Source organism: Symphodus melops (assembly GCF_947650265.1).
Source record: "Symphodus melops genome assembly, chromosome: 20".
NCBI classification, from domain to species: domain Eukaryota; kingdom Metazoa; phylum Chordata; class Actinopteri; order Labriformes; family Labridae; genus Symphodus; species Symphodus melops.
The window spans coordinates 16,653,700-16,679,672 of record NC_136710.1 but is presented as its reverse complement, the minus strand read 5'-3'; the positions used below and the strand labels follow the sequence as shown (position 1 = coordinate 16,679,672).

Sequence of the window (25,973 nt, the reverse complement as noted above, 5' to 3'; positions counted from 1 at the left end):
AACAACTTGAGGTTCAGGGTCTTGCTAAAGGACACATCAGACATGTAGCTGCAGATCAAACCCCCAACCTTCTGGTTGAGAGATGACCAACTAACTGAACCACAGCTGCCCCACATTACTCACATTGATCTGCATGAATAAGTAAGGTTTGTTTTTCTTCCTCATCATGTCAGAGTCTGATGACATTTTCTTTTCCATTCAGCAGCATTTGAACACCAGTTTGTCTAAAAACGTCCTGTTATGTGTTGACTTCATGTGACCAGGCCTTTTAACTTAGGAGTGATTTAGAAACATTCTCAGGTCAACTCTGAGAGAGGAAGAGACATAAACTTTTATTTTTGAGAGGAGTCGTGGTTGACCCCGTTGCTAGGTACTATAAATTATTTTGTAAGCTGTGATTGGTTAATCCCCAAAAATAGAAAACAAGTGCTCACTTTGTAAGGATGGGCAAAGACGGACAGTAAAATCCATTTGACCCAATCACAGAATGGAATCAGACATTGTGTAATTATAGACAATATAAATATACTGTGTGTAAACTGTGTGACAATGAAAAAAAAATGTTTCTGGGCTACAAAATGTTTGAAATTACATGCTCACGAGTGACATTCGGAATAGGTTGTTTCATAAAATCAAAACAGATGTTATAACAATAATTTTGTGACATTAACACGCCATTCAGACAATTTTCATTTTTGGAAAAAGACTGTAAAAATGTTTATTTCTGTAGTGAAAACAGACATTGCTGACATGGGTGTGTGTGTGACTTCATGGGCTCCTGCAGCCAGGCTCAAGTGGAAACTCGAGGAACTGCAGGTTTTTGCTGTTCTGCATGAGGTTCTAATTCAACACTGAAGGTTGCCACTCATGTCCAGGAGGCCTTGTTCAAGCACAGCCAGGCTCTACAGTGGACCGAGCTCCCCCAACCTTCAGCGAGGTGATCTGACTCTACTACCTCCCAACGTCCCTGACACCCAGCCACTACCATCAGACTGTCGTCCCACCGCTGTCCTAATACATGCACAGCCTGCTCCGACCTCCACCTCAGCGACAAAGAATTGTGGACAACAGGAACACAAAGAGAGAATGCATTAAAGCCCAAAAATGTATCTAATTATCTTTATAATGAGATACCAAAAAATGGAGGTACGTACAGAATGACCCCAATCTTAAAGCATGTAAAATGTTTACAAAAAAACATTAAAGCAAAATAACTAAGCATATTAAAAAAAAAACTAAAAATTCAAAGACTTTTGATTCACAAAGTTTACGTCTTCAAAAATACAATAATGGAGGTCAAATTGAAGACATGATGAAATAATAAACTTCTACTGCCGTACACTGGAGTACACACACTCGTCTTTGGGTGTGTTTCTCTGTCTTCTTGATGTGTTGGGCAGATTAATGTTAAGAGGGGCATAGAAGAGTCCATCTGCATCTCTGTGACCCTGTAGAAATATGAACAATCTGTCACTGGGATGACAAGAGATGCAATAAAAATTATTTTGAAAGGTAATTCAACATGCAAAAAAAAAGTCACCTCATGGTTTCTGATGGAAGGAGAGGAAAATCTCTGCTGAGCCTCTGATTGTGAAACACAGAAAAACAGTCATAAAGAAAAAATATTTAGTGGACACAGAAAGATGTAAGCCATGTTAGCTACCTTACCTTGAGATAGGAGACGGTTTCTTTTGTTCATCTTGTACAGTAAGAAGGCCATGACGACTATCAGGATGGTCGCAAATATCAAAGTGCCACTCAAGAAATACACCAAGGCAGGAGAGTTCACCTCATCTGTCAGTCAATCAGACATAACAAACAGAGCTTTGAATTCTATATCAGTGTTCATGTTTGTTTGAATAGACAGTTATCATGAATCAAATGAGATATAAAACAATCTGGTGGTTAGTTTGTGTCACATGTACAGAGGCTGTGTTCCTCTATAGGTGGACAGCCCGAGCTCGAGTCCGGCCTGTGGCTCCTTTAACTTCCTACTATATCAACTGTCCTATTTAATAAAGGCAAACAGCCCGTCCAATAAAACTAAATTAAAAAAAGGTTTTGAGCGATCAGTATTGTCATCACTGATCCTGGATAGATGTTAGTCAATAACTACATGAGAACCTTGGCAACTTTAAATACAGTCATTAAACATTATTGTACTTCCTCGTCACTTTTTAAATGAACTTTTTTTCTATACATTGTATCAAGCAGGATATAGTTCTATTTTCTCTAGTATTTGTAGCATTTTATAATGTAGTTTTTTGACGTCATGTTGTCAATTGTGCTTTTTGTTGAGTGTAGTTTTATTGTACACGGTGTCTTGCTTCACTTTTATTTCAGACTACAGATGGAAATCTGTGACTTGCTAAATCTGGTGCAACAATCTTTTCTTTGTATAAATGTTTAATATCGTTGCACACTGTCCCCCTGATTAATAAAACAAATGATGCATAAAGTTATCACAACTTTTTTTCAGATAAAAAGACTTGTGTTAAAGAGTAACATACCTTCAAAGTCCAGCTTGGTCCCTTTTCCAAACAGAATGTGTCCACATGAAGCGACTGCGCAGTAGTACGTCCCAACATGAGAAACATTCAGGTTCTTCATTGTCAAGTTATAGGCACAGGTGTGTGTTTGTGAGTTAGGTTTCCTCACACACTGATCATTCCTGCCTCCATGGGTGTAAATGAGTCCTGGATGAGATTCATCAAAGTCTCTGAACCAGTAAACACTGTGTTCTCCATCACAGGTCCCAGTGTGGACTGTACAGTTCAGAGTCACAGAGCCTCCAGGCTGGATGGTCTCAGATTCTGACTGATGGATCACAGCTGGGATGGTCGATCCTGGACCTTCTACACTGACAATCACAGTTTCCAGATTTTCTAATGAGCAGAGACTACAACTTGTGCAGTAATAGGTAGCCGAGTCTGACATGTTCAAATCTGAGATGGTGAGGTGATTTATACCATTTTGCGCCTCCAGAGTGAAGCGTGGATTGTTTCTAAATTCATCATGAAAAGGATTGTCTACTTTGTGTTTGTGGAATTGAGAGACAAGCATTAGTTTCTCTCCGATTGTTTGCTTGTACCAATAAAGTCGCGTAGCTGGCTGATCTTTGAAGAAACATGTTAAATTCAAGCTCTCCCCACCTTCCCGTCTCTCGTGCTGAACTGTTGGAGACAGCTTTGAAGAAACTGTCCAGGCTGAAATGAAAAGACAAAAGTTGTCAGTTTAAAAAAATATATTGAATTTTACATGAAGAATATAATACATTATATACAAGAAATAAAACAGTAAAACCTCAACTGACCCATTTCCCCCAGGATCAACCATGTCAAGTAGACAACTGTTGGAGATGTCATCTTGATCAAATTGTCGTTCTGAATGAAAGAGTACTGACAGTTTCTCCCCTCTTCACAGACCACGCTGCGTTTGATTGGCCAAACAGAAACAACATCTTGAGATAAAGGAAATATAATCACATGCTCACTGGTTGTGTGTTCGCTCTCTCTCTTTTCTCTGTGCAGTCAGATACTGCCCCCTCACCCTGTGATGGCAGCTGATAGAGCTTATCTCTGTTTAATTGCCAACCAAGGGTGTGAAAGTATTTACACATATATTACATGCATGGAAACACAAAAGAGGGATACTTTGAGGATAACATAATAACTAATAGTGACATTACATAAGACGGAGCGACTGATGACTGTGGACAGAAATCATGGTTGATACTGTACCAACAGATGAAACAGTGGTAGACTTGTTTACATTCAGTTTTGCAGGCGTATTGTGTCATTACCACTTTGCAGTGGTATTGACACATCCTACACATGTAACTGCAGACTGGATCTATCAGTTCATCTTTCAAACTGTCTGTCTGCATATTTTAACTGTGCAGGGGTCTAAAGCTCACAATACATTATCTTGCTTATTACACCACTACTAACTGTTACTTATTCATGAATAAATAATATGAACCCATTGATTTGGAATTTGATATAAGATTTAAAAGTGATTCATTTCTGCAGCTTAACAAACAGTCATTTGGAAACTACAGTTAAAGTTGAAGGAGTTAGACTTTTTAAATGTATTGATAAATGGACTTGAGCTTGTAGAGCATTTTTCTAGTCTTCTGACTACTCAAAGCACTTTTACACCTCATGTCGAACCTGTTCACGAACACTCATTCACACACTGATGGCAGAGGCTTCCATGTAAAGTGACCATCAGAAGTCACTAATTTCATTCACCCACATTCATTTGTTGCTGCCAACGATGCAGCAGGAACAACTTGAGGTTCAGTGTCTTACCCAAGGACAGGATGAATTAAACATCTGTGATAAATTGTTATACAGACTTTGAAAGTATTATGCTTTCAAAATGTTTCCAAATCACATGCTCACTTGTGATATTATGAAAAACTCTTGTTTGATAAAATCAAAACATACAAGTCACAAAAAGAATTGCGTGAAATTAAAAATAAGCCATTCAGACCATTTCATTTTTGGAAACAGGCTGTAAACATGCTTATTTCTGTAGTAAAAACAGACATTGTGGACATGGGCTCCTGCATCAGGCCTCAAGTGGAAACTTGAGGAACAGCAGTTTTTGTTGTTCACCACTGGCTCCTAATCCAACACTGAAGGTTGCTACTCATTGTCTAGGAGGCCTTGCCCTAGCAGCAGCAGCAGCATCCAGCTGTTCTCGAGTGGATGGAGCTCCTCCAACCATCAGCGAGGTGCTCTGGCTCTACTACCTTCCGACATCCCTGAGACCCAGCCACGACCATCGGACTAAGACGTCCCAACCACCGAGAAGGGTCTGTCTGCAGGCTGCAAGAGAGGGGGGCAGGACTCATGTGTGAAGAGACAGGCATAACTCATACCAGGCTAGGGGGCAAAACTCATCCCAGTCCAAATCTCACAGTCTTACACAAGATGTGCAAGCAAAATCTTAGCTTAATAAGTTTTTTATTAAACATGTGTAAGAGCACTAAAAAAGATGACTAGAGGCTGTAAGAATGATTAGTGAGAGTTCCCGGCCTGATGACGTTTAATGTCCCCGACAACCACTGTAGTCTCATTTAATTCAATTAAACTATTTTATTTGGATTGCAAAATTCAAACAAACGTAAACCCAATCTGCTTTACAGAAGACAAAGAAAAACACAAACAGTTACTGTTCAATCAAAATGATACACACAACAAATCAAAACAGACAAAGATAAACTAGCAGCCAAATGCCAAGGGAAAAAGCATGTTTTAAGACCCCTTTTTAAAGAATTTAAAGTTTCGACAGACCTCAGATCAGCAGGTAGTTTATTAAATAAAACTGCCCCATGGTGACTAAATGCACCTTCACCAGATGTCGTCTTGGCTGTAGGTATATTCAGCAGACCCATACCTATTTTGTTTAGGATTGATGTTACATGTTCTATTTTCTTTGTCCCAGCGAGCACTCTGGCTGCTGCGTTTTGGAATAGCCTTTTTTTTTTTTCATTGATTTTTTGGGAAGCCCAACATAGAGGGTGTAGGGACCTCCCACGGTGGCACCATTGAGTTGGGGTTTTCAGGAGTGAATACTTGACCAACAGTTAGGTTGGGTTTTGGAACGTAAAATTTGATTGTCAAAATAATTTTAATAAGTTTATTTTATTATTAATACAAATCAATCATTGTTATTAAACTGAGTTTAATAAGACCTCGGAGCACCACCCTGTACACAGGGAACAACCAAAATATTACAAATATCAGTCTCAAATTGATTATTTAAATACTAATATCATTAATAATTAATAATCTGTATTTAATTGAAGGTGTGAAATCCGAACACAAAGCCCTTTCACCCAGTCTAAGTCACAATGCAGATACACAGTAATCACAAACAACTGCTGTTTAAATTATAACAGAATTTATTTAACAAAGAAACATCAAGATAATCAATGAAACTCAATCAAACAAACAACTATTTTAAACTAAACTACAGGTAACAAACATAAACAAACAAGCATGGCACGTGTGTGTGAGTGTTTCTCTGAGAGTGAGTGAGAGAGAGAGAGAAAGAAAGAAAGATCAAAATGGCAGCGTGACCACGCAGACACAGAACACAGGTCTCCTAACCTGGTCTATTGTCTAGAGACGGAGTCAAACTCTGTCTCTACCTGATCTACGTTTCTGCAGCGTCTGGAAAGCCACAGATATCTATGTGTGTGCTTCTGCCGAAAGGTGTGTGTGTGAGTGCGTAAAAGGTGGGGAGAGAGAGAGAAAAGAGCACACCTCAGAAGCTCAATCGCAGCCTGGAACTCACGCACAACTCAGAGCATAGTTAACTTCACTACCAGAAGCCAGTGGCCGGATTTGTATCAGACGGCGTTCACACTAGTCTTTCTGATAATGAGTCTATTACCCGGTTATGACGTGAGAGTTCACAGAGAAACACACGGGACGCAGCAGCACAAATAAAGAAAACAAAGGAGGTTTTACTCTGGTAAAATCTAAGACACAGTGGTCAAACACCAAGCAAATATTATCACCGTTTCACAATAATAACTCAGTTATTAAACACACTCTCTATATCTAACTGCCCAGACCTAGCTAAGCCTCACTTGTAACCGTTTGTCCACGGTTGATGAAGGAAGAAAAGGGGTCCTTGGAACGGCCTTTAGCCGTCTCCCTGCAGTTGTATGGTGATGGCGGCGCGTCCAAGGGGTTGAGCAGGGCCGTGGTGTCCTCCGTCGAGCGAGGTGATCTCCGTGGATGTCTTTTCTTTATAGGACGGAACAAGACGTAATCCTTACGATCTCTCTCAATACCGTTTTAATATGGGAGAAATAAGACGGTCTTCTTAGAGATGCGTTCAAATGGATGATCTGAGCTCGGAATTCAGGATGTTGGTATGCTTCAAGGCCTTGGTTTAGCTGCGCGCCAAAACTTTTAAAGAAAGAAAATCGTGCTGTGTAACAGGAAGCAGAGGGCTATCCTCGGACATCGCCAGACAACGTGTGAAAGAGCTTGAACAATGGGGCCAACCGGTTTTATCCCTCCCAAACTTCACACCTATATGTTAGGTGTGGCATAGCATTCTGGGAGTACCTGCAAGGTCTGCTGGGATAAAGAGTCTTTTGTCATGGTTCTCCAAAGGGACGCAGCTTGAACTTTGTCATCCTGGCTGGACCCAACAAGGGCATTACAATAATCTAGTCTGCTGGATATGAATGCATGGATCAATTGTTCGCAGTCGGATTGCGTCATGAAGCACCTGAGTTTGGATATGTTCTTAAGATGATAAAAGCTTGTCTTTGTAAAAGCTGTAAATGTGCTTCTGAAAGTTTAGATCTGATCAGTGATGACACCGAGGTTTTTTGACATTATCAGTGTACTGATGAGAAACAGATGAAGCCGATATGAGCTCCTGTCTTTGTCTTTCTGGACCTACAATCTGAATTTATGTTACATCTTTGTTACGCTGTAGAGAGATGTATCAACCAGCAACTGATTTTTTAAATGCATTTGGACATTTCATTTGTGGGGCCATGGTTACCTGGGGAACGTGAAACATAGAGTTGTGTTTTATCAGCATAGGAGTGATAGGAGATATTGTGTTTCTGTTTAATGGAACCAAGAGGGAGCATGTAAAGACTAAATAGTATATGACTGAGAACTGAACCTTGTTGCACCCCATAGTGAATGCGGAAATTGTTTGATTAGTACGGGAATATTCCAAAAATCTGGGAATAAATTTTTTACCAATAGATTTCTTCTCAGATATGTTCATGAAGGTGTCTAATAACACAAAAACATTTAAATCCAACTCCTGTAGGAAAGTCAGTGAAAGCGGCTCAAAGTCGGAGTAACTGGAATAGTTCCTTATTGGTATTGAACTGTATACTTCTTGGTTAAAGTGTGAAAATGTTAACCGTTGCTTTTGGCATCTTGTGAGAGGTCAAACTAAGGGTTCTTTACGATTCTAATTCCATTGCAAACATTTGTTTTGCAAAATATCAACTCTTTGGTGGAAAAATGGCCACGCCCACTTTTACATGTAAATTTGCAGTCACTATATGTGGATTTTAATATCTCAAATACTAGTTAAAAACGATGCTGCACCACATTGTTCAATGTATTAGGGGTCCAGGTCTGAGTCTTCACCACACTGTACTGTTCTTAAAGTGGGGATTGGGACCCCCTGGGGGCTTCAGAGACACTGAGAGGGGGGGTCGTGAGATGCTTTCCATCACCAAATACAAAAGTTTAAAGATCTAAAATTGCGTATCTTATCCATTATAGTGAAAATAAAACCCACTCAAACATACGTTGAATGTTATCTAATGGCAATAACTAGTGCTGTGGTTTGCTCTTTCACCTGATTGGTACAGATTTTGAAGGGTTAGGTGATTGTGTAGTCGTTTGTAGACAACCTTTTCAAAAACATTACTGATCACAGTAAGTTTGAGATGAGTTTATAGTTAGTGATGAGTGAAGGATTAAGAGCCTTATTTATTAGTAAAGAGGTAACAATAGCATGTTTCAGATAATTGGGGAAAACTCCAGATTGAAGAGAAACATTTGCAATATGAAGTAAGTTGTGTAAAAGACAGTGAGCCCGAAAATGTACATAATAAACTTAATAACAAAGAGATACCAACAAACATGTACACAATGACCACAATCTTAACACATAAGCAATTCATACAAAACACATACAGTTCAGGGCAAACAGACTCAGAGTTATTTGATACACAAAGTTTCCGACTTCAAAAATTTCAAGTGAATCTGAAGAAGTAAAAATGAAACAAATAACTTCTACTGCCGAACACTGGAGTACACACACTGGTCTTTGGGTGTGTTTCTCTGTCTTCTTGATGTGTTGGGCAGATTAATGTTAAGAGGGGCATAGAAGAGGTCGTCTGCATCTCTGTGACCCTGTAGAAATATGAACAATCTGTCACTGTCTTGAGAAAAGAAACCATGTGAAGAGATGCAATAAAAAAAGAATTTGAACTGTAATTTAACAGGTAAAAACTAAATTCTCACCTCCTGGTTTCTGATAGAAGAAGAGGACAATTTGGTTTGGGCCTCTGATTGTGAAATACAGAAAAACGGTCATGAGAAACACGCAGACAGAGTCAGATGTAAGCAGTGTTAGCTACCTTACCTTGAGATAGGAGACGGTTTCTTTTGTTCATCTTGTACAGTAAGAAGGCCATGACGACTATCAGGATGGTCGCAAATATCAAAGCTCCACTCAAGAAATACACCAAGGCAGGAGAGTTCAGCTCATCTGTCAGTAAATCAGACATAACAAACAGAGCTTTGAGTCAGTGGAAATGTTTGCATTGATTACGCAGTTGTTTATTATATGAGATAACAATGAATAGAAAGATAATGTAAAGATAATGATTAAAATGTACGTTCATAATATAAAACAGTCTTTAGTTAGTTCGACTCCGGCCTTTTGAAATACTTTGTTCAATTATGTTTATAGTATCGCTCTTATGTGTTGCCATTTATATATACACTCAACAAAAATATAAACGCAACACTTTTGTTTTTGCTCCCATTTGTCATGAGATGGACTCAAAGATCTAAAATTCATTCCAGATACACAATATTACCATTTCTCTCAAACATTGTTCACAAATCTGTCTAAATGTGTGATAGTGAGCACTTTTGCTTTGCTGAGATAATCCATCCCACCTCACAGGTGTGCCACATCAAGATGCTCATCAGACACCATGATTAGTGCACAGGTGTACCTTATACTGCCCACAATAAAAGGCCACTCTGAAATGTGCAGTTTTGTCTCACAGCAAAATGCCACAGATGGCGCAAGCATTGAGGGAGCGTGCAATTGGCATGCTGACAGCAGGAATGTCAACCAGATCTGTTGCTCGGGCATTGAATGTTCATTTCTCCACCATAAGCCGTCTCCAAAGGCGTTTCAGAGAATATGGCAGTACATCCAACCGGCCTCACAACCGCAGACCACGTGTAACCACACCAGCCCAGGACCTCCACATCCAGCAGGTTCACCTCCAAGATCGTCTGAGACCAGCTACTCAGACAGCTGCTGAAACAATTGGTTTGCATAACCAAAGAATTTCTGCACAAACTGTCAGAAACCGTCTCAGGGAAGCTCAACTGCATGCTCGTCGTCCTCATCGGGGTCTTAACCTGACTCCAGATCGTCGCCGTAACAGACTTGAGTGGGCAAATGCTCACATTCGATGGCGTCTGGCACGTTGGAGAGGTGTTCTCTTCACGGATGAATCTCGGTTTACATTGTTCAGGGCAGATGGCAGACAGCGTGTGTGGCGTCGTGTGGGTGAGCGCTTTGCTGATGTCAATGTTGTGGATCGAGTGGCCCATGGTGGTGGTGGGGTTATGGTATGGGCAGGCATCTGTTATGGACGAAGAACACAGGTGCATTTTATTGATGGCATTTTGAATGCACAGAGATACCGTGATGAGATCCTGAGGCCCATTGTTGTGCCATACATCCATGAACATCACCTCATGTTTCAGCAAGATAATGCACTGCCCCATGTTGCAAGGATCTGTACACAATTCTTGGAAGCTGAAAATGTCCCAGTTCTTGCATGGCCAGCATACTCACCGGACATGTCACCCATTGAGCATGTTTGGGATGTGCTTGACCGGCGTATACGACAGCGCGTACCAGTTCCCACTAATATCCAGCAACTTCGCACAGCCATTGAAGAGGAGTGGACCAACATTCCACAGGCCACAATTGACAATCTGATAAACTCTATGCGAAGAAGATGTGTTGCACTGCATGAGGCAAATGGTGGTCACACCAGATACTGACTGGTTCTGAGTCCCCAGACCCTCAATAAAGCAAAAACTGCACATTTCAGGGTGGCCTTTTATTGTGGACAGTCTAAGGTACACCTATGCACTAATCATGGTGTCTGATGAGCATCTTGATGTGGCACACCTGTGAGGTGGGATGGATTGTCTCAGCAAAGCAAAAGTGCTCACTATCACACATTTAGACAGATTTATGAACAATGTTTGAGAGAAATGGTAATATTGTGTATCTGGAATGAATTTTAGATCTTTGAGTCCATCTCATGACAAATGGGAGCAAAAACAAAAGTGTTGCGTTTATATTTTTGTTGAGTGTATTTGTTTTTAAATGCCATGGTTGTTGGGGAGGTACCTTCTGGTGGTGCTAAAAAAAACAAAAAAAACATGATCAAACCAGTCATTAATCCAGGTGCCATCTTGTTTGTTCAGCCATGTAATGGAGCACAGGGTAAACTCAACCAGGGAGACTGCTTATTCTGTCACATATTCATTCATCTCTTCATTCAATTTAACCACTCCCCCTCACACTTCCTGTCTCTCCCTGCTTTGGTGATCCGCTGATCATGGGCGTTCATTCTTTAAGTAATAAACCAATCATATTCTGCTATAATCCCCGACCCTCCCCCGTCCCAGTCACCCTAATTCTAGCTCAGCGGAGGTCAGATACATCAGAAACCAACTACTCATCACTTCCTTTTGTCTTCACCACCACCAGTTATAGACTCCATGAGAGGTCCTATCCTGCTGTTGGCCTCATTACCTCTATGAGTGCATGAAGTCATCATGATTATTGCCTTTAGCCTCAGGCGTATTGGGGTTTCACAAAGAAGGTAGTTAAGTGATGGGTTGAATAATATAAATGTCCCTAAAGCTGACTATCAACAGACTGGATAATATTAACGCAACATATCACAGCCGTGGTTCTGATCTAACAGACAACACTGAGACTCTGTGCAGGCTGAAAGATAGACAATTTAATGTTCAGTGTGGAGCCATTATATACAGTACAACACTTTGGATATTTCTATACATGGTCTGGAGAATCACATCACCTTTACTCTTTAAATGTCAAACCTCTATTTGAGGAACAATTCCTCATTCTTCTGTCAACTGAGGCCATTCATTATGTTTTTGTGATACCTCATATGACGTGTTTCTCTTCAAATATGGTCATAGCTTCTCAGAATAGATCGTAGTCTGCTAACATCAAAGTCACCTCTACACAGTGTAACCAAACTGAACGTATTCACAGAAATTCGTACTATCATTAAGATATTTCATATTAATGCGAAGGTAAATGTGGAAGGAGTCTTTTCTTAGCATATATATATATATATATATATATATATGTGACCTCCAGCTTGTTTATTGAAATATTTCTGGGTCTTCACTGCCAAGGCCGATTTATCAGGATCTGATGTTCGTCAAGCCCAAAAAGATTACACAATCTTTTTTTTTCTTAAATAATTTTAACTAATGTTACCGTCTATCACTCATCAGTTGAAGGTGTCTTTGTAAGTTTCTCCTGTGTTGTGATGTATGATATGATACACTTTGGAAGTAAAGAGTCCTATTAACAACTGACAAACAACAGAGACCACACAATACTTCAGCAAACATTTGTTAATGTCAAATGGAAATGTACTATATAAATACATATAGGTTCGGAACCAGTATCACTCACCGTGATTGATGGCCATCACCGTTTAAAAACAGAACAAAATAAAGAATTCAGATTTCTTTATGAAATGGCTTTATTGCAAAAGTGAAAAAGGTACAAAGATTCCATTTTCATGATTTTTTTGTAATGGAAGGAAACATTAACTTCCTTTTACATCAAAATAATCGTTTGAGTTATTAAGCTCAACACTATTTTCAATAAACCAATAGTTGTCAAGTTTAATGCACTGGAAACACAAACAAATCTCAATTATTCATCATTCAAAATTTTTAAAAATGACTTCTCATGTCTGAGACATCTTTTTCTTGCCTTTTCTCTTTAAATAACATCCAAAGGACAAAATAACCAGATCAATGACCGAGATGTGCAAAATGTTTCATTTGTCCTGGTAACAGTGACACTGAAATGACTAAAACCAGAGATCATGCTTCCCTAATAAGATAATGAACACAGTCAAAACTTTTTATTTCCACGTGGTTGTTAGTGATAAAATAAAATCACTGATTCGGGTATAATTGATCACTGCACTAACAGCATCATGTCAATTGTAGATGAGATTTGTTTCTAAAAATGTAAATGTCATGAAATGCTTAATCCTAGAGCTTCACACTCGAGTACACGCAATCATCCTTTTCTTTGATTCTCTGTCTTCTCGATCGATCAGGCTGATGAACACTTACAGCAGCATAGAGGAGGTTGCCCTAGCAATACAGAAATGTACAAATTAAATCACTATATAGTCCTTTGTAGAAATTATGAACATGTTCACAAGGTTGAAAAGAGATTACATTTACCTCGTTGTCTCCACTTGATGGAGCAGATAATCCTGACTGAGACTCTGGATGTGAAACACAAAATGTACCTTTACTGTAAAGCTAAAATCTGTAAATAAAATGGGTCAAAACTCTAAAAAAATTTAACACATACCTCTACATACACAGATGTTTCCCTTGATTTTCTTGTATAATGAGAAAGCCAGGGCAACGACCAGGATGGTGGTGAATATCAAAGCTCCAATCAAGACGTACACTAAAGCGGGAGTGGTCACGTTATCTGTCGAGAGACGGCATTGGAAACAGATTTTAGGGTTTTCATCTCTAAGTTTGCGCAAGAGTTACAATTAACTACGACTCAAATGACTCAAGCTACCAACCTTCAAAGTCCAGCTGGGTCCCGTTTCCAAACAGAATGTGTCCACATGAAGCGACAGCGCAGTAGTACGTCCCAATATGAGAAACATTCAGGTTCTTCATTGGTAAGTTGTAGACACAGGTGTGTGTTTTAGAGTTCTTCTCACTCTGATCATTCCTGCCTCCATGGGTGTAAATGATTTCCTGATGAGATTCTTCAGAGGTTTTGAACCAGTAAACACTGTGTTCTCCATCACAGGTCCCAGTGTGGACTGTACAGTTCAGAGTCACAGAGCCTCCTGGCTGGATGGTCTCAGATTCTGACTGATGGATTAAAGCTGGGACGTTCCAACCTGAGTCTTTTACACTGACTACAGCTCCCTCCAGAAAATTTAATACAAATTTAAAACTACTTGCGCAGTAGTAAGTAGCTGTGTCTGAAACTTTCAAATTCAAAATTGTTAAGTGATTTGTTTTATTTTGAGTCTGGAGTTGGAAGCGGGATTTGTCTGCAAATTCATGCTGGAAAGTTATTTTTTGATCGTACATGTAGAAGGTAGAAATAAGCCTCGGTGTCTGACCCAGACTTTGTTTATACCAGTAAAGCCATGCTGAATCTTCACCTTCATAAAAACATCGCAGAGTCACAGTGTCTCCAACTTCAGCTGAAACAAAACGTTTTTCTTGATGAACAGAGATAGATGGTTCCTGATCAGGCAGCTGAGCTGAAGTCAATTAAAGAGAAAATAGATACAAAATCAGTGAAATGATGTCAAACAATGAGCCGAAGAATACTCTGAAATCTGAAAAAATTGAAGTTTAAAAAGTATAGTCTTAAAAACACAACTTACCCATTCCCCCCAAGAACAAATGGATCAGAAAACAGACAAACATTGTTGATGTTGACGTGTTGGAGTTCCTGTATTGAATGAAAAGACTCTCAATACCTTCTCCACTCTTGAATAACAAGCCTGCATTTGATTGGTCAGCCTGATGTGACACAATACGTCCTCTTCAGGAAACAAAAGATCACATGTTCACTGACATCTGTCCTTTGTAGTTTGTTTGGGGAGAGTTATATGAAGAATATAACTTGATAGTGGTAGGATGTTTAAAATTGATTATAGAGAGTTTACAGTAACGTTGTACAGTAAAGTCTAAAAGTGTTGTCATAAAACTTTGATTCTCATCTTAATTTGATTTCATACATATCAGTGCACATATCTAATTTGTGTTCATTGTTAATATACAGTATGTATGTATTCTTGACCTGCCCTTCTCATTACCATATTTAATGAATATAATTAAAAATCCATTTAAACCTAGACGTTGCTTCAACAATCCAAGCATTGTCTTTGTTTTAAACCAGGAACATTATCTTCACTATGGAAATTGTTACGTTTGCTTAATTCACAGTTGGAGTTTGCCTTTTTGCTGCCTATTCAGCCCGAACTTATTGAGCCACCATAGTAAAACTGACAAGTAATGTAAGCTAATAGCCCAATGCTATTTAGCTTTTCAACCATTTTAAGAACCAATTAAATGACTGCCGTAATAATACAGTATGTATCATTTAGAACGAACAGGTTCTAATATATTTTATACTTTATTAATCCCACGAGGGGAAATTCAGTTTACATTCTGTTTAATGGACATGAACACACACAGGCCGAAATACACTCACGCACAAACAGGATACTAGTGTCATGCATTAATGGAGAGGTCTCAGATTGAGGGGTCTGCCCACAGCAAGCGCCCCACAGCAGTTTTGGGGTTTGGCGCCTTGCTCAAGGGCACCTCGGCAGTGCTCAGGAGGTGGACTGACACCTCTCGAGCTACCAAATCAATTTCTAGACTTCTTCCGTGCCAGGACTTTAGCCCGCGACCCTCCGGTTCCCCACCCGGGAACTGCTGCCCCACTTGTCCTGCTGTATACATGCAGGCTGAAGGTGATACTGACACACATGCAACATAATATAGCAAATCATACTTGTGGGTTCGCTTGCTATAATGTGCGTCTTATTCTGTACTACACTGAGAAGCCTATGCGTCTGTCATTGAGGAACTTGGTGACGTTTAAAGTTTGTACCACTTTCTTTCATAGAATTCCACATAGAAGTTTGATAAGTCAAGAAATTGCGTTCATTGTTGCTTGTGTTGGCGTACAGGTAAACAACTGTGTTTGGATGCTTTGTGGTATTCGTCTATGTGAGGGCAGACCACTTCCACTTCCTGCTAAAAACGGTAGCTGTTCTGACAGAGACAAAACCCCCCAGAAAAGTTGAATTATCACACAAAATGACAAGCTCTGATCATGTTACTTCTCAAGGCTACCAAATCAAAAAAAGTGAAGCGCATTTGTTACTGAAAATCAGCTCCATCATACAAACAAAAGGTTGATAGTTGACTTTGGTAGGTTGAATGCTAAGATCCCTTTCTAAACTGTAAATCCCCAGGTTCTGTACACACATCTTGTACTTAGAGTGTACTTAGGTTACTTGCCAAACAAGAGTACAACGCAATGAATGACATCTGGCCCCTTTGGCAATTGAGCAGATTTGCATCATTCAAATTTATCAGAAAACCTGAGTATTGACTGACAAAGTCCAACAGCGAAACAGTCTTTCAATGGCCAGATGAGCGTCCAGAAAGTCTTCATTAGAGCAGCCTTTCTAAACAGTACAGGCTTAGATGTCTCAGGAGCAGCGACCTGAGGCAAAAAATCCCTGAGCTCTCTGAAGAAGCTGAGTGCAGCATTTCCCCCCCATTATACACTAGAGATCTGCAACCCAATCCCCATTTAGCCTTAACCCCGGCTCGTTTGGTCCGAGCCATGATCAAACCCACACACTGCTGATAATCGCTCAGACTAAAGTAACATGCGAGTTGACCCTGGCTAATGCCAGAGAGCTAATTATTGATCATCATCTCAGGAACTAATTAAATCATGTAAGCGAAGTCAACTTCATCCACTGACTGCAAACACACTGCTTCAAGTTTATAGGTTACAATTTACACAAAAAAAGACATTGGCATAGTTTAAATCTGAAAATGACAAATACAGTTTACAACAAGGCCTTAAAAACTTCTACAGCATCAATTAATTAAACTTCAAAATGAGGCTAATAATATGAAAGAATGAATTTTTTACTCACAAGAAATAAACATACATACAGATGATTTAAATCATTTCAGAGAATGTTTCATCTGCTTCAATTTGGGAAATAATATTTCCTGAAAATCCCATAGAACCAAATTTACATTAACTCTTAAAATGTGCAGATAATAAAATCTGCAACACTTCAGAAATAAGCACAAATGTAACAGGTGCAGTTTTAGCTCCTTAAACCGTGGTACACACACTCACTCCAGGTTGGATCCCTCTGACCTCTTGATCTGTTGGTCAGGTTGACAGCAGCGTAATAAAGGTGGTCTGTGTTTTGGTAACCCTAGTAAAAAAAAAAAAATTTCATTCAATTAATGCAATATTAATAAAATTATAAATACAGTATGAAATGGTAATGTAGGTGAGCTCACCTCTGCCGTGGCGGTCGATGAAGCTGAAAAGCTTTTTTCACACTCTGGTTGAGACGCAAAGAAAACAGTTTTTTCATTAAAAAGTTGTGCACAGACAACATGAGCTTTCAAAACTAAACAGTCCTACCTGGAGATTGGCTGCTGTTCCTCTTGTTCATCATGCAGAGTGTGAAGGCCAGTAAAGCAGAGAGCATGGAAGTCAATATCACGGCTCCCTTCCAGAGGAAAGAAGAATCTGCAGAATCTGTACAGACAAGAGGAACAGAGATGTTGCATGTGTTGACTTTTCCCTGATAAGTTTGTTCAGGCACTAACAATGAGTTCCTTTCATATGCCAACAAAATATACCTTCAAAGTCCAGCTGGGTCCCGTTTCCAAACAGAATGCGTCCACATGAAGCGACAGCGCAGTAGTACGTCCCAATATGAGAAACATTCAGGTTCTTCATTGGTAAGTTGTAGGCACAGGTTTGTTGGTTGGGTTTCCTCGGACACAAATTATTGCTGCCTCCATGGGTGTAAATAAATCCAGGGTGAGATTCTTCAGAGTCTCTGAACCAGTAAACACTGTGTTCTCCATCACAGGTCCCAGTGTGGACTGTACAGTTCAGAGTCACAGAGCCTCCTGGCTTGGTGATCGCAGATGCTGACTGATCGATCAACAGCTGAATGTTCAAACCTGAGCCTTTTACTCTTAGAGTAATGCTTTCCATGAATACAAACACGGACATAAGGCTACGTGCACAGTAGTAAGTAGCCATGTCTGTAATGCGCACGTCTGTGATCTTTAGATGATTATGACCAACTTTATTATCCACTGTGAAGCGTGGATTATTCTCAAATTCACCGTATAAACTTGCATTTTTTTCATATATGTAGGATGAAGAGAGGAGCTCAGGTTTCTGTCCCAGAGTTTGTTTGTACCAGTAAAACTTTGTTGCTACATCACCTTCATAGAAACAATGCAAAGTGACCTCCTCACCAACAGTCGCCGATATGAATCTACTCTCTTGGCGCCCATTAATGATCGATCTTGGATCCGACGTCTGAGCTAAAAGTAAGAAATAGAAAACGCTGAAATTATTTTTGATTGAAAAAATGTTCTTAAATCAGCACAAAAGTTGAAGTAAATGTCATGAAAAGTGACCAAACAGCCTGTAAGACAATTCTAAAACATAACTCACCCATCTCCCCCAAGCACAGACATTCAAGGAAGAACACAATCATAAGGTGTCATCGTGTTCAAACTACTGTGTCGACTGAAACACACTTTAGAGCTCTCTTCACTCTTCAGAGGGAGGACAACATTTGATTGGCCAGAGAGAAGTGACACAATATGCCTATATAAGGAACGTCACATCCTCCCTCCATTAAGGGCCAAACATTCTGACGTGTAATGGACGTGGTGCAGATTTTCACCAGGTTTCTTGACTTGGTTAAGCTTCTATTTGTTCCAATATAGGTGGTCACTACCCTCAACAGATTTTATGACCAAGCCTCTGCTGGACAAACGATACTTCCATAAGCCTCAAGCCTGGTTGGGTTTACTTGAAGAAGGAGATAATATTTTAATGTTGATGTTACGGTAGATGTAGCAGGAGTTATTTCAAATAAGCCTATTTAGAAATAATCTGTCCTGTTTAACTAACGTATTGCCCCCAATGCAAGGGCCAAAGGTCACAATTCAGGAAAACAGGAGGAGGACGGAAGTGCAGGTCAAGAAAAAATATTTTTTTAAACAAAAAAAGCAAACACTTACTATTCAAAATGTCCAGCTGAAAAAAACCTTAGGAGCCACGAGAACCCACCAGGAACAGGAAAAGACTGACAACTAACATTCAACAGCAACATATGACAACGAGCTGACAGGAACACTGAGACTAAATAAACACTGGGGTAATCAGACACAGGTGACACTAATGACACAGGTGAAGACAATCAGTTGGTGTCCGAGACAGACGGCCGGAGGTCAGATGACACGACCGCAAAGTCTATCATCGTCCTCCGGCCTAGGGAGTCCTGGTGCCACGTGCACTTATGGACATCCCTGTGCTCGAACATGGCGTTTGTTATGGACAGACTGTGACTAGCACAGAAGTCCAATAACAGAACACCACTCTGGTTCAGATCAGGGAGGCCGTTCATCCCAATCACCCCACTCCAGATCTCACTGTCGTTGCCCACGTGAGCATTGAAGTCCCGAAGTAGAACAATGGAGTCCCCTCTCAAGGGGCTGGGTTCCAGAGCCCAAGCAGTGCGTGGAGGTGAGCCCGACTATATCTAGCCGGTACCTCTCAACCTCCTGCACAAGCTCAGGTTCCTTCCCCCCCAGTAAGGTGATGTTCCACGTCCCAAACGCCAGAAGCTGCGCTCGGGGATCGGGTCGCAGAGGCCCCCGCCGTCGACTGCCGCCCGATCCACACTGCACCCGACCCCTACGGCTTCCTCTGTGGATGGTGGGTCCACAGGAGGATGGGCCCGCGTCGTCCTTTCGGGCTGAACCCGGCCGGGCCCCACGGGCAAAGTCCCGGCCACCAGGCGCTCTCCTGCGGGCCCCAACCCCAGGCCTGGCTCCAGGGTGGGGCCCCGGCTCCGCCATGCCGGGCGACGTCACGGTCCTATTTGTGTTTTTCATCATAGAGGTTTTATGAACTGCATTTAGTCTGACCCGTCACCTTGGACCCGTTTGCCTTGGGTGACCCTGCTGGGGGCTCAAAGCCCCCGACAACATAGCTCCTAGGGTCATTCGAGTGCTCAAACTCCCCCACCACGATAAGGTAGCAGTTCAGGGGGGAGTCAAGCTCAAATATATATCACTTTTACTTAATTATTATAATGTACATGGCCTGTGCAATGTGACCTTATCCACAGCACTCCAGCTTGTTTATTGATGCATTTCTGGGTCTTCTCTGCCAAAGCCGATTTCTCTGGATTTGATGTCCTTCAAGCCCAAAAAGATTACAAATCTTCTCTTTTTAAAAAAATAAATAAAAATGTGAACTAATCTTACCGTCTTTCACTCACCAGTTAAAGGTGTCTTTGTAAGTTTCTCCTGCATTGTGATGTACGATATGACACACTTTACCAGTAAGTCTTATTAACAACTGACTGTCAACAGAGACCACACAATGCTGCTTAAAAAAAAAAATAAAATTAAATAAATAATAAAATACATGTAAATTGTACTCTGTTGTATTGGTTCAAAATAAAAAAAGGAATATTACCACTTACTGGTATTGATGGACATCACCGTGTAAGAGAAGCTTTGTTTGGTACAGAACAAACAGAGACATTTGGTTTCTTAATAGAATGGTTTTATTGTAAAAGTTAAAAAAAAAAAAAAAAAGCTACCATATAAAATGCATCATTTTTTCTAATAAAGAGAAAAACCCAAGCTACTTCACAGAAACTTTGTACATCCCTTCTATGACAACAATGAACCCATCTTCCAATGGCCAGAGGCGCCACCAGAAAGCCTTCATGAGAGTGGCCAGGTGGGGCCTTTTTGAACAGTCCAGGCGAAGATGTCTCAGTCGTAGCGACCTGAGGCTAAACATCCCTGAGGGCTCGAGACAAGACGTCCACACTAAAGGTCTGCAACCTGACCCAAGCCCTCCGGAACCAGAAGCCCGACCTCAGGCACGGGCTCGGGTTGGTTTGGGCTCGATTTTTTGGAGGCGAGCCTTGATCGAACCCTTTGCACTAACTAAAGATGTACAGTATGTAAAATCAACATCATCTTCTGACTGCAAGCCATTACTGTTTATAGTTCATTGTGATTCCATGTTAATTAACAGTTTTGGATCAAGTCTGTCAAACAATTTAAACGTATTTGCTGATTTAAAGTCTGACGAGGACAAAAAGAAAACCGTTTACAACAAGTCCTTTCAAGCTTCTACAGCATCTATTAATGGAACCTCAAAATGAGGCTAATATGCAAAAATGCATTCCTTACTCACAAGAAAGAAAGAAGAAAAGAACTATTTATATAAAGATGATTTCAGAGGATGTTTTACCTGCTTCAATTAAGAAAAAAACCCATCAGTTACATTTCCTGGAGACCCCATTGACCCAAATTTACATTAACTCTTGAAATGTGCAGAAAATGAAATCTGCATCACTTTAGAAATAAGCACAAATGTAACAGGTGCAGTTTTAGCTCCTTAAGCCGTGGTACACACACTCACTCCAGGTTGGATCCCTCTGACCTCTTGATCTGTTGGTCAGGTTGACAGCAGCGTAATAAAGGTGGTCCGTGTTTTGGTAACCCTGGTAACAAATATATATTTGACAATCCATTTCATTCAATTAAATATTAATAAAATTATAAATACAGTATGAGATAGTAATGTAGGTGAGCTCACCTCTGCCGTGGCGGTCGATGAAGCTGAAAAGCTTTTTTCACACTCTGTTTGAGACGCAAAGAAAACAGTTTTTTCATTAAAAAGTTTTGCACAGACAACATGAGCTTTCAAAACTAAACAGTCCTACCTGGAGATTGGCTGCTGTTCCTCTTGTTCATCATGCAGAGTGTGAAGGCCAGTAAAGCAGAGAGCATGGAAGTCAATGTCACGGCTCCCTTCCAGAGGAAAGAAGAGTCTGCAGAAACTGTACAGACAAGAGGAACAGAGATGTTGCATACGTTCACTTTTCCCTGATAAGTTTGTTCAGGCACTAACAATGAGTTCCTTTGATATGCCAACAAAAAAACGTTCATACCTTCAAAGTCCAGCTTGGTCCCGTTTCCAAACAGAATGTGTCCACATGAAGCGACAGCGCAGTAGTACGTCCCAATATGAGAAACATTCAGGTTCTTCATTGGTAAGTTGTAGGCACAGGTTTGTTGGTTGGGCTTCCTCGGACACAAATTATTGCTGGCTCCATGGGTGTAAATGAGTCCTGGATGAGATTCTTCAGAGTCTCTGAACCAGTAAACACTGTGTTCTCCATCACAGGTCCCAGTGTGGACTGTACAGTTCAGAGTCACAGAGCCTCCTGGCTTGGTGATCGCAGATGCTGACTGATCGATCAACAGTTGAATGTTCAAACCTGAGCCTTTTACTCTTAGAGTCATGCTTTCCATGAATTCAAACATGGACGTATGGCTACGTGCACAGTAATAAGTAGCCGTGTCTGTGATGCGCACGTCTGTGATCTTTAGATGATTATGACCAACTTTATTATCCAGTGTGAAGCGTGGATTATTCTGAAATTCACCGTATAAACTTGCATTCTTGTCATATTTGTAGAATGAAGAGAGGAGCTCAGGTTTCTGTCCCAGAGTCTGTTTGTACCAGTAAAACTTTGCTGCTATATCACCTTCATAGAAACAATGCAAAGTGACCTCCTCACCAACAGTCGCCGATATGAATCTACTCTCTTGGCGCCCATTTATGATCGATCTTGGATCCGACATCTGAGCTAAAAGTAAGAAACACAAATAGCTGAAATCAGTACAGATCGTAAAAATTTTCTTAATCAGCACAAAATTGGAAGTAAATGTCATGAAAAGTGACCAAACAGCCTATAAGACAATTCTAAAACAGAACTCACCCATCTCCCCCAAGCACAGACATTCAAGGAAGAACACAATCACAAGAGGTGTCATCGTGTTCAAACTACTGTGTCGACTGAAACACACTTTAGAGCTCTCTTCACTCTTCAGAGGGAGGACAAAATTTGATTGGCCAGAGAGAAGTGACACAATATGCCTATATAAGGAACATCACATCCTCCCTCCATTAGGGGCCAAACATTCTGACGTGTAATGGACGTGGTGCAGATTTTCACCAGGTTTCTTATTTGTTCCAAAATATGTGATAGTGTTTCATCAATTGGATCACTTCCCTCCTTGTTTAGGTGGTCACTACTTCACTACCCTCAACAGATTTTATGACCAAGCCTCTGCTGGACAAAAGATTGTACCATAAGCCTCAAGCCTGGTTGCGTTTACTTAAAGAAGGAGATAATATTTTCAAGTTGATGTTACGGTAGATGTTGCGTGAATTATTTCAAATAAGCCTATTTAGGAAGAATCTGTCCTGTTTAATTAACTTAATGCCCCCAACGCAAGGGCCAAAGGTCACAATTCAGGAAAACAGGAGGAGGACGGAAATGCAGGTCAAGAATTATTATTATTATTTTTTTTTTTAAACAAAAAAATCAAACACTTACTATTCAAAATGTCCAGCTGAAAAAAAAAACAACCTTAGGAGCCACAAGAACCCAACAGGAACAGGAAAAGACTGACAACTAGCATTCAACAGCAACATATGATAATGAGCTGACAGGAACACTGAGACTAAATAAACACTGGGGTAATCAGACACAGGTGACACTAATGTCACAGGTGAAGACAATCAGGGTAATCACACAGAGAGAAAATACAAGACAAGAAACACAGAAGACAAGAACTACCCATAATCCAGAACCTCACAAAGAACTCAAGAATATAACAAAACATTAGAAGTTAAAGTTTGCAAAACAAAAAGGAAGCACTGAAGACTACGAGGAAACATAACAAAACACACAAGAGAAACAAGCAACACCAGGATATAAATCTGAAGTCTGAAATATGAAACTAAATAAGACCAAATCCGGACACAAAGGGGGGGCTTACATAAGGAATGCTAAATGGATTTGAGCTTATCTAGGGGCTTTATAGTTTTCTGATTACTTAAAGTGCTTGGTCACTGCAGGTCACACCTACACATTCACACCCTGATGGCAGTGGTTGCAAAGTCGTATCATCCATCAGAAGTAACTAATCCATTCATACGCCTCCACTGAAGCAGCGGGAACAACGTGGGATTAAGTGACTTGCCTATGAACACATCGGACATCTTGCTCAGCCGGGGATCAAACCCTCGAGCTTCAGGTTGAGAGACCACGACTCTACTCCCAGCTTTACAGCTCAGCCCCTCTCTTCACCCGAGTGTCCGAGACACACGGCCGGAGGTCAGATGACACGACCGCAAAGTCTATCATCGACCTCCGGCCTAGGGAGTCCTGGTGTCATGTGCACTTATGGACATCCCTGTGCTCGAACATGGTGTTTGTTATGGACAGACTGTGACTAGCACAGAAGTCCAATAACAGAACACCACTCTGGTTCAGATCAGGGAGGCCGTTCATCTCAATCACCCCACTCCAGATCTCACTGTCGTTGCCCACGTGAGCATTGAAGTCCCGAAGTAGAACAATGGAGTCCCCTCTCAAGGGGCTGGGCTCCAGAGCCCAAGCAGTGCGTGGAGGTGAGCCCGACTATATCTAGCCGGTACCTCTCAACCTCCTGCACAAGCTCAGGCTCCTTCCCCCCCAGTGAGGTGATGTTCCACGTCCCAAACCAACCCGAGCCCATGCCTGACGTCAGGCTTCTGGTTCCGGAGGGCTTGGGTCAGGTTGCAGACCTTTAGTGTGGACGTCTTCTCTCGAGCCCTCAGGGATGTTTAGCCTCAGGTCGCTACGACTGAGACATCTTCGCCTGGACTGTTCAAAAAGGCCCCACCTGGCCACTCTCATGGAGGCTTTCTGGTGGCGCCTCTGGCCATTGGAAGATGGGTTCATTGTTGTCATAGAAGCGATGGACAAAAAAGTTTCTGTGAAGTAGCTTGGGTTTTTCTCTTTATTAGAACAAAACATGCATATGATATTATTGCATCTTTTTTTTTTTTTTTTTTTACTTTTACAATAAAACCATTCTATTAAGAAACCAAATGTCTCTGTTTATTCTGTACCAAACAAAGCTTCTCTTACACGGTGATGTCCATCTATACCAGTAAGTGGTAATATTCCTTTTTTTATTTTGAACTAATACAACAGAGTACAATTTACATGTATTTCATTATTTATTTAATTTTTTTTTTTTTTTTAAGCAGCATTGTGTGGTCTCTGTTGACGGTCAGTTGTTAATAAGACTTACTGGTAAAGTGTGTCATATCGTACATCACAATGCAGGAGAAACTTACAAAGACACCTTTAACTGGTGAGTGAAAGACGGTAAGATTAGTTCACTTTTTTTTTTTTTTTAAAAAGAGCAGATCAAATCCAGAGAAATCGGCTTTGGCAGTGAAGACCCAGAAATATATCGATAAACAAGCTGGAGTGCTGTGGATAAGGTCACATTGCATAGGCTATGTACATTATAATAATTAAGTAAAAGTAATATATATTTGAGCTTGACTCCCCCCTGAACTGCTACCTTATCGTGGTGGGGGAGTTTGAGCACTCGAATGACCCTAGGAGCTATGTTATCGGGGGCTTTGAGCCCCCAGCAGGGTCACCCAAGGCAAACAGGTCCTAGGTGACGGGTCAGACTAAATGCAGTTCATAAAACCTCTATGATGAAAAACACAAATAGGACCGTGACGTCGCCCGGCATGGCGGAGCCGAGGCCCCACCCTGGAGCCAGGCCTGGGGTTGGGGCCCGCAGGAGAGGGCCTGGTGGCCGGGACTTTGCCCGTGGGGCCCGGCCGGGTTCAGTCCGAAAGATAGATAGATAGATAGATAGATAGATAGATACTTTATTGATCCCGAGGGAAATTCAAGGCATCCAGTAGCAGTATACAGACAGGCAGGACACAAGACATTAGTTACAATACACACCCGCTGTCCCCCCTCCCCTCTGTATACAAATCCCCCAAACAGATTTAGCAGCCCCTATGTGACTAAGAATAAACATAATTATATGTTAAACCTGTGCAGTTAGCATTAGCAATTAGACTTAAAACTAATATGGCATAATGTACATAACCTGTGAGGAGAGAAAAATATGTGTTGGTTAAAAGAGACCTGT

The 25,973-nt window shown here is 40.8% G+C and overlaps 1 protein-coding gene and 2 long non-coding RNA genes across 3 annotated transcripts; all 3 read right to left on the bottom strand.

Annotated features, from left to right (window-relative positions):
- Positions 1-1,328: 1,328 nt before the first annotated feature.
- On the bottom strand, positions 1,329-14,498 carry LOC306841673 (immunoglobulin kappa light chain-like; the record flags this gene model as incomplete). Its single annotated transcript, XM_079371620.1, has 6 exons — positions 1,329-1,448; positions 1,541-1,584; positions 1,669-1,794; positions 2,511-2,846; positions 13,997-14,308; positions 14,495-14,498. 6 exons carry the CDS (start codon positions 14,496-14,498, stop codon positions 1,329-1,331), a joined length of 942 nt encoding a protein of 313 aa, XP_079227746.1.
- Positions 14,499-16,646: 2,148 nt separating this feature from the next.
- LOC306841904 lies at positions 16,647-17,393 on the bottom strand. The gene is made up of 3 exons (XR_013781612.1): positions 17,308-17,393; positions 17,181-17,224; positions 16,647-17,092 (listed from the first exon to the last, which is right to left on the bottom strand). It is a non-coding gene; the product is annotated as an uncharacterized lncRNA (long non-coding RNA).
- Positions 17,394-21,294: 3,901 nt separating this feature from the next.
- On the bottom strand, positions 21,295-21,752 carry LOC306841906. Its single transcript, XR_013781614.1, has 3 exons — positions 21,671-21,752; positions 21,544-21,587; positions 21,295-21,448 (listed from the first exon to the last, which is right to left on the bottom strand). It is a non-coding gene; the product is annotated as an uncharacterized lncRNA (long non-coding RNA).
- Between the last annotated feature and the right edge of the window lie 4,221 nt (positions 21,753-25,973).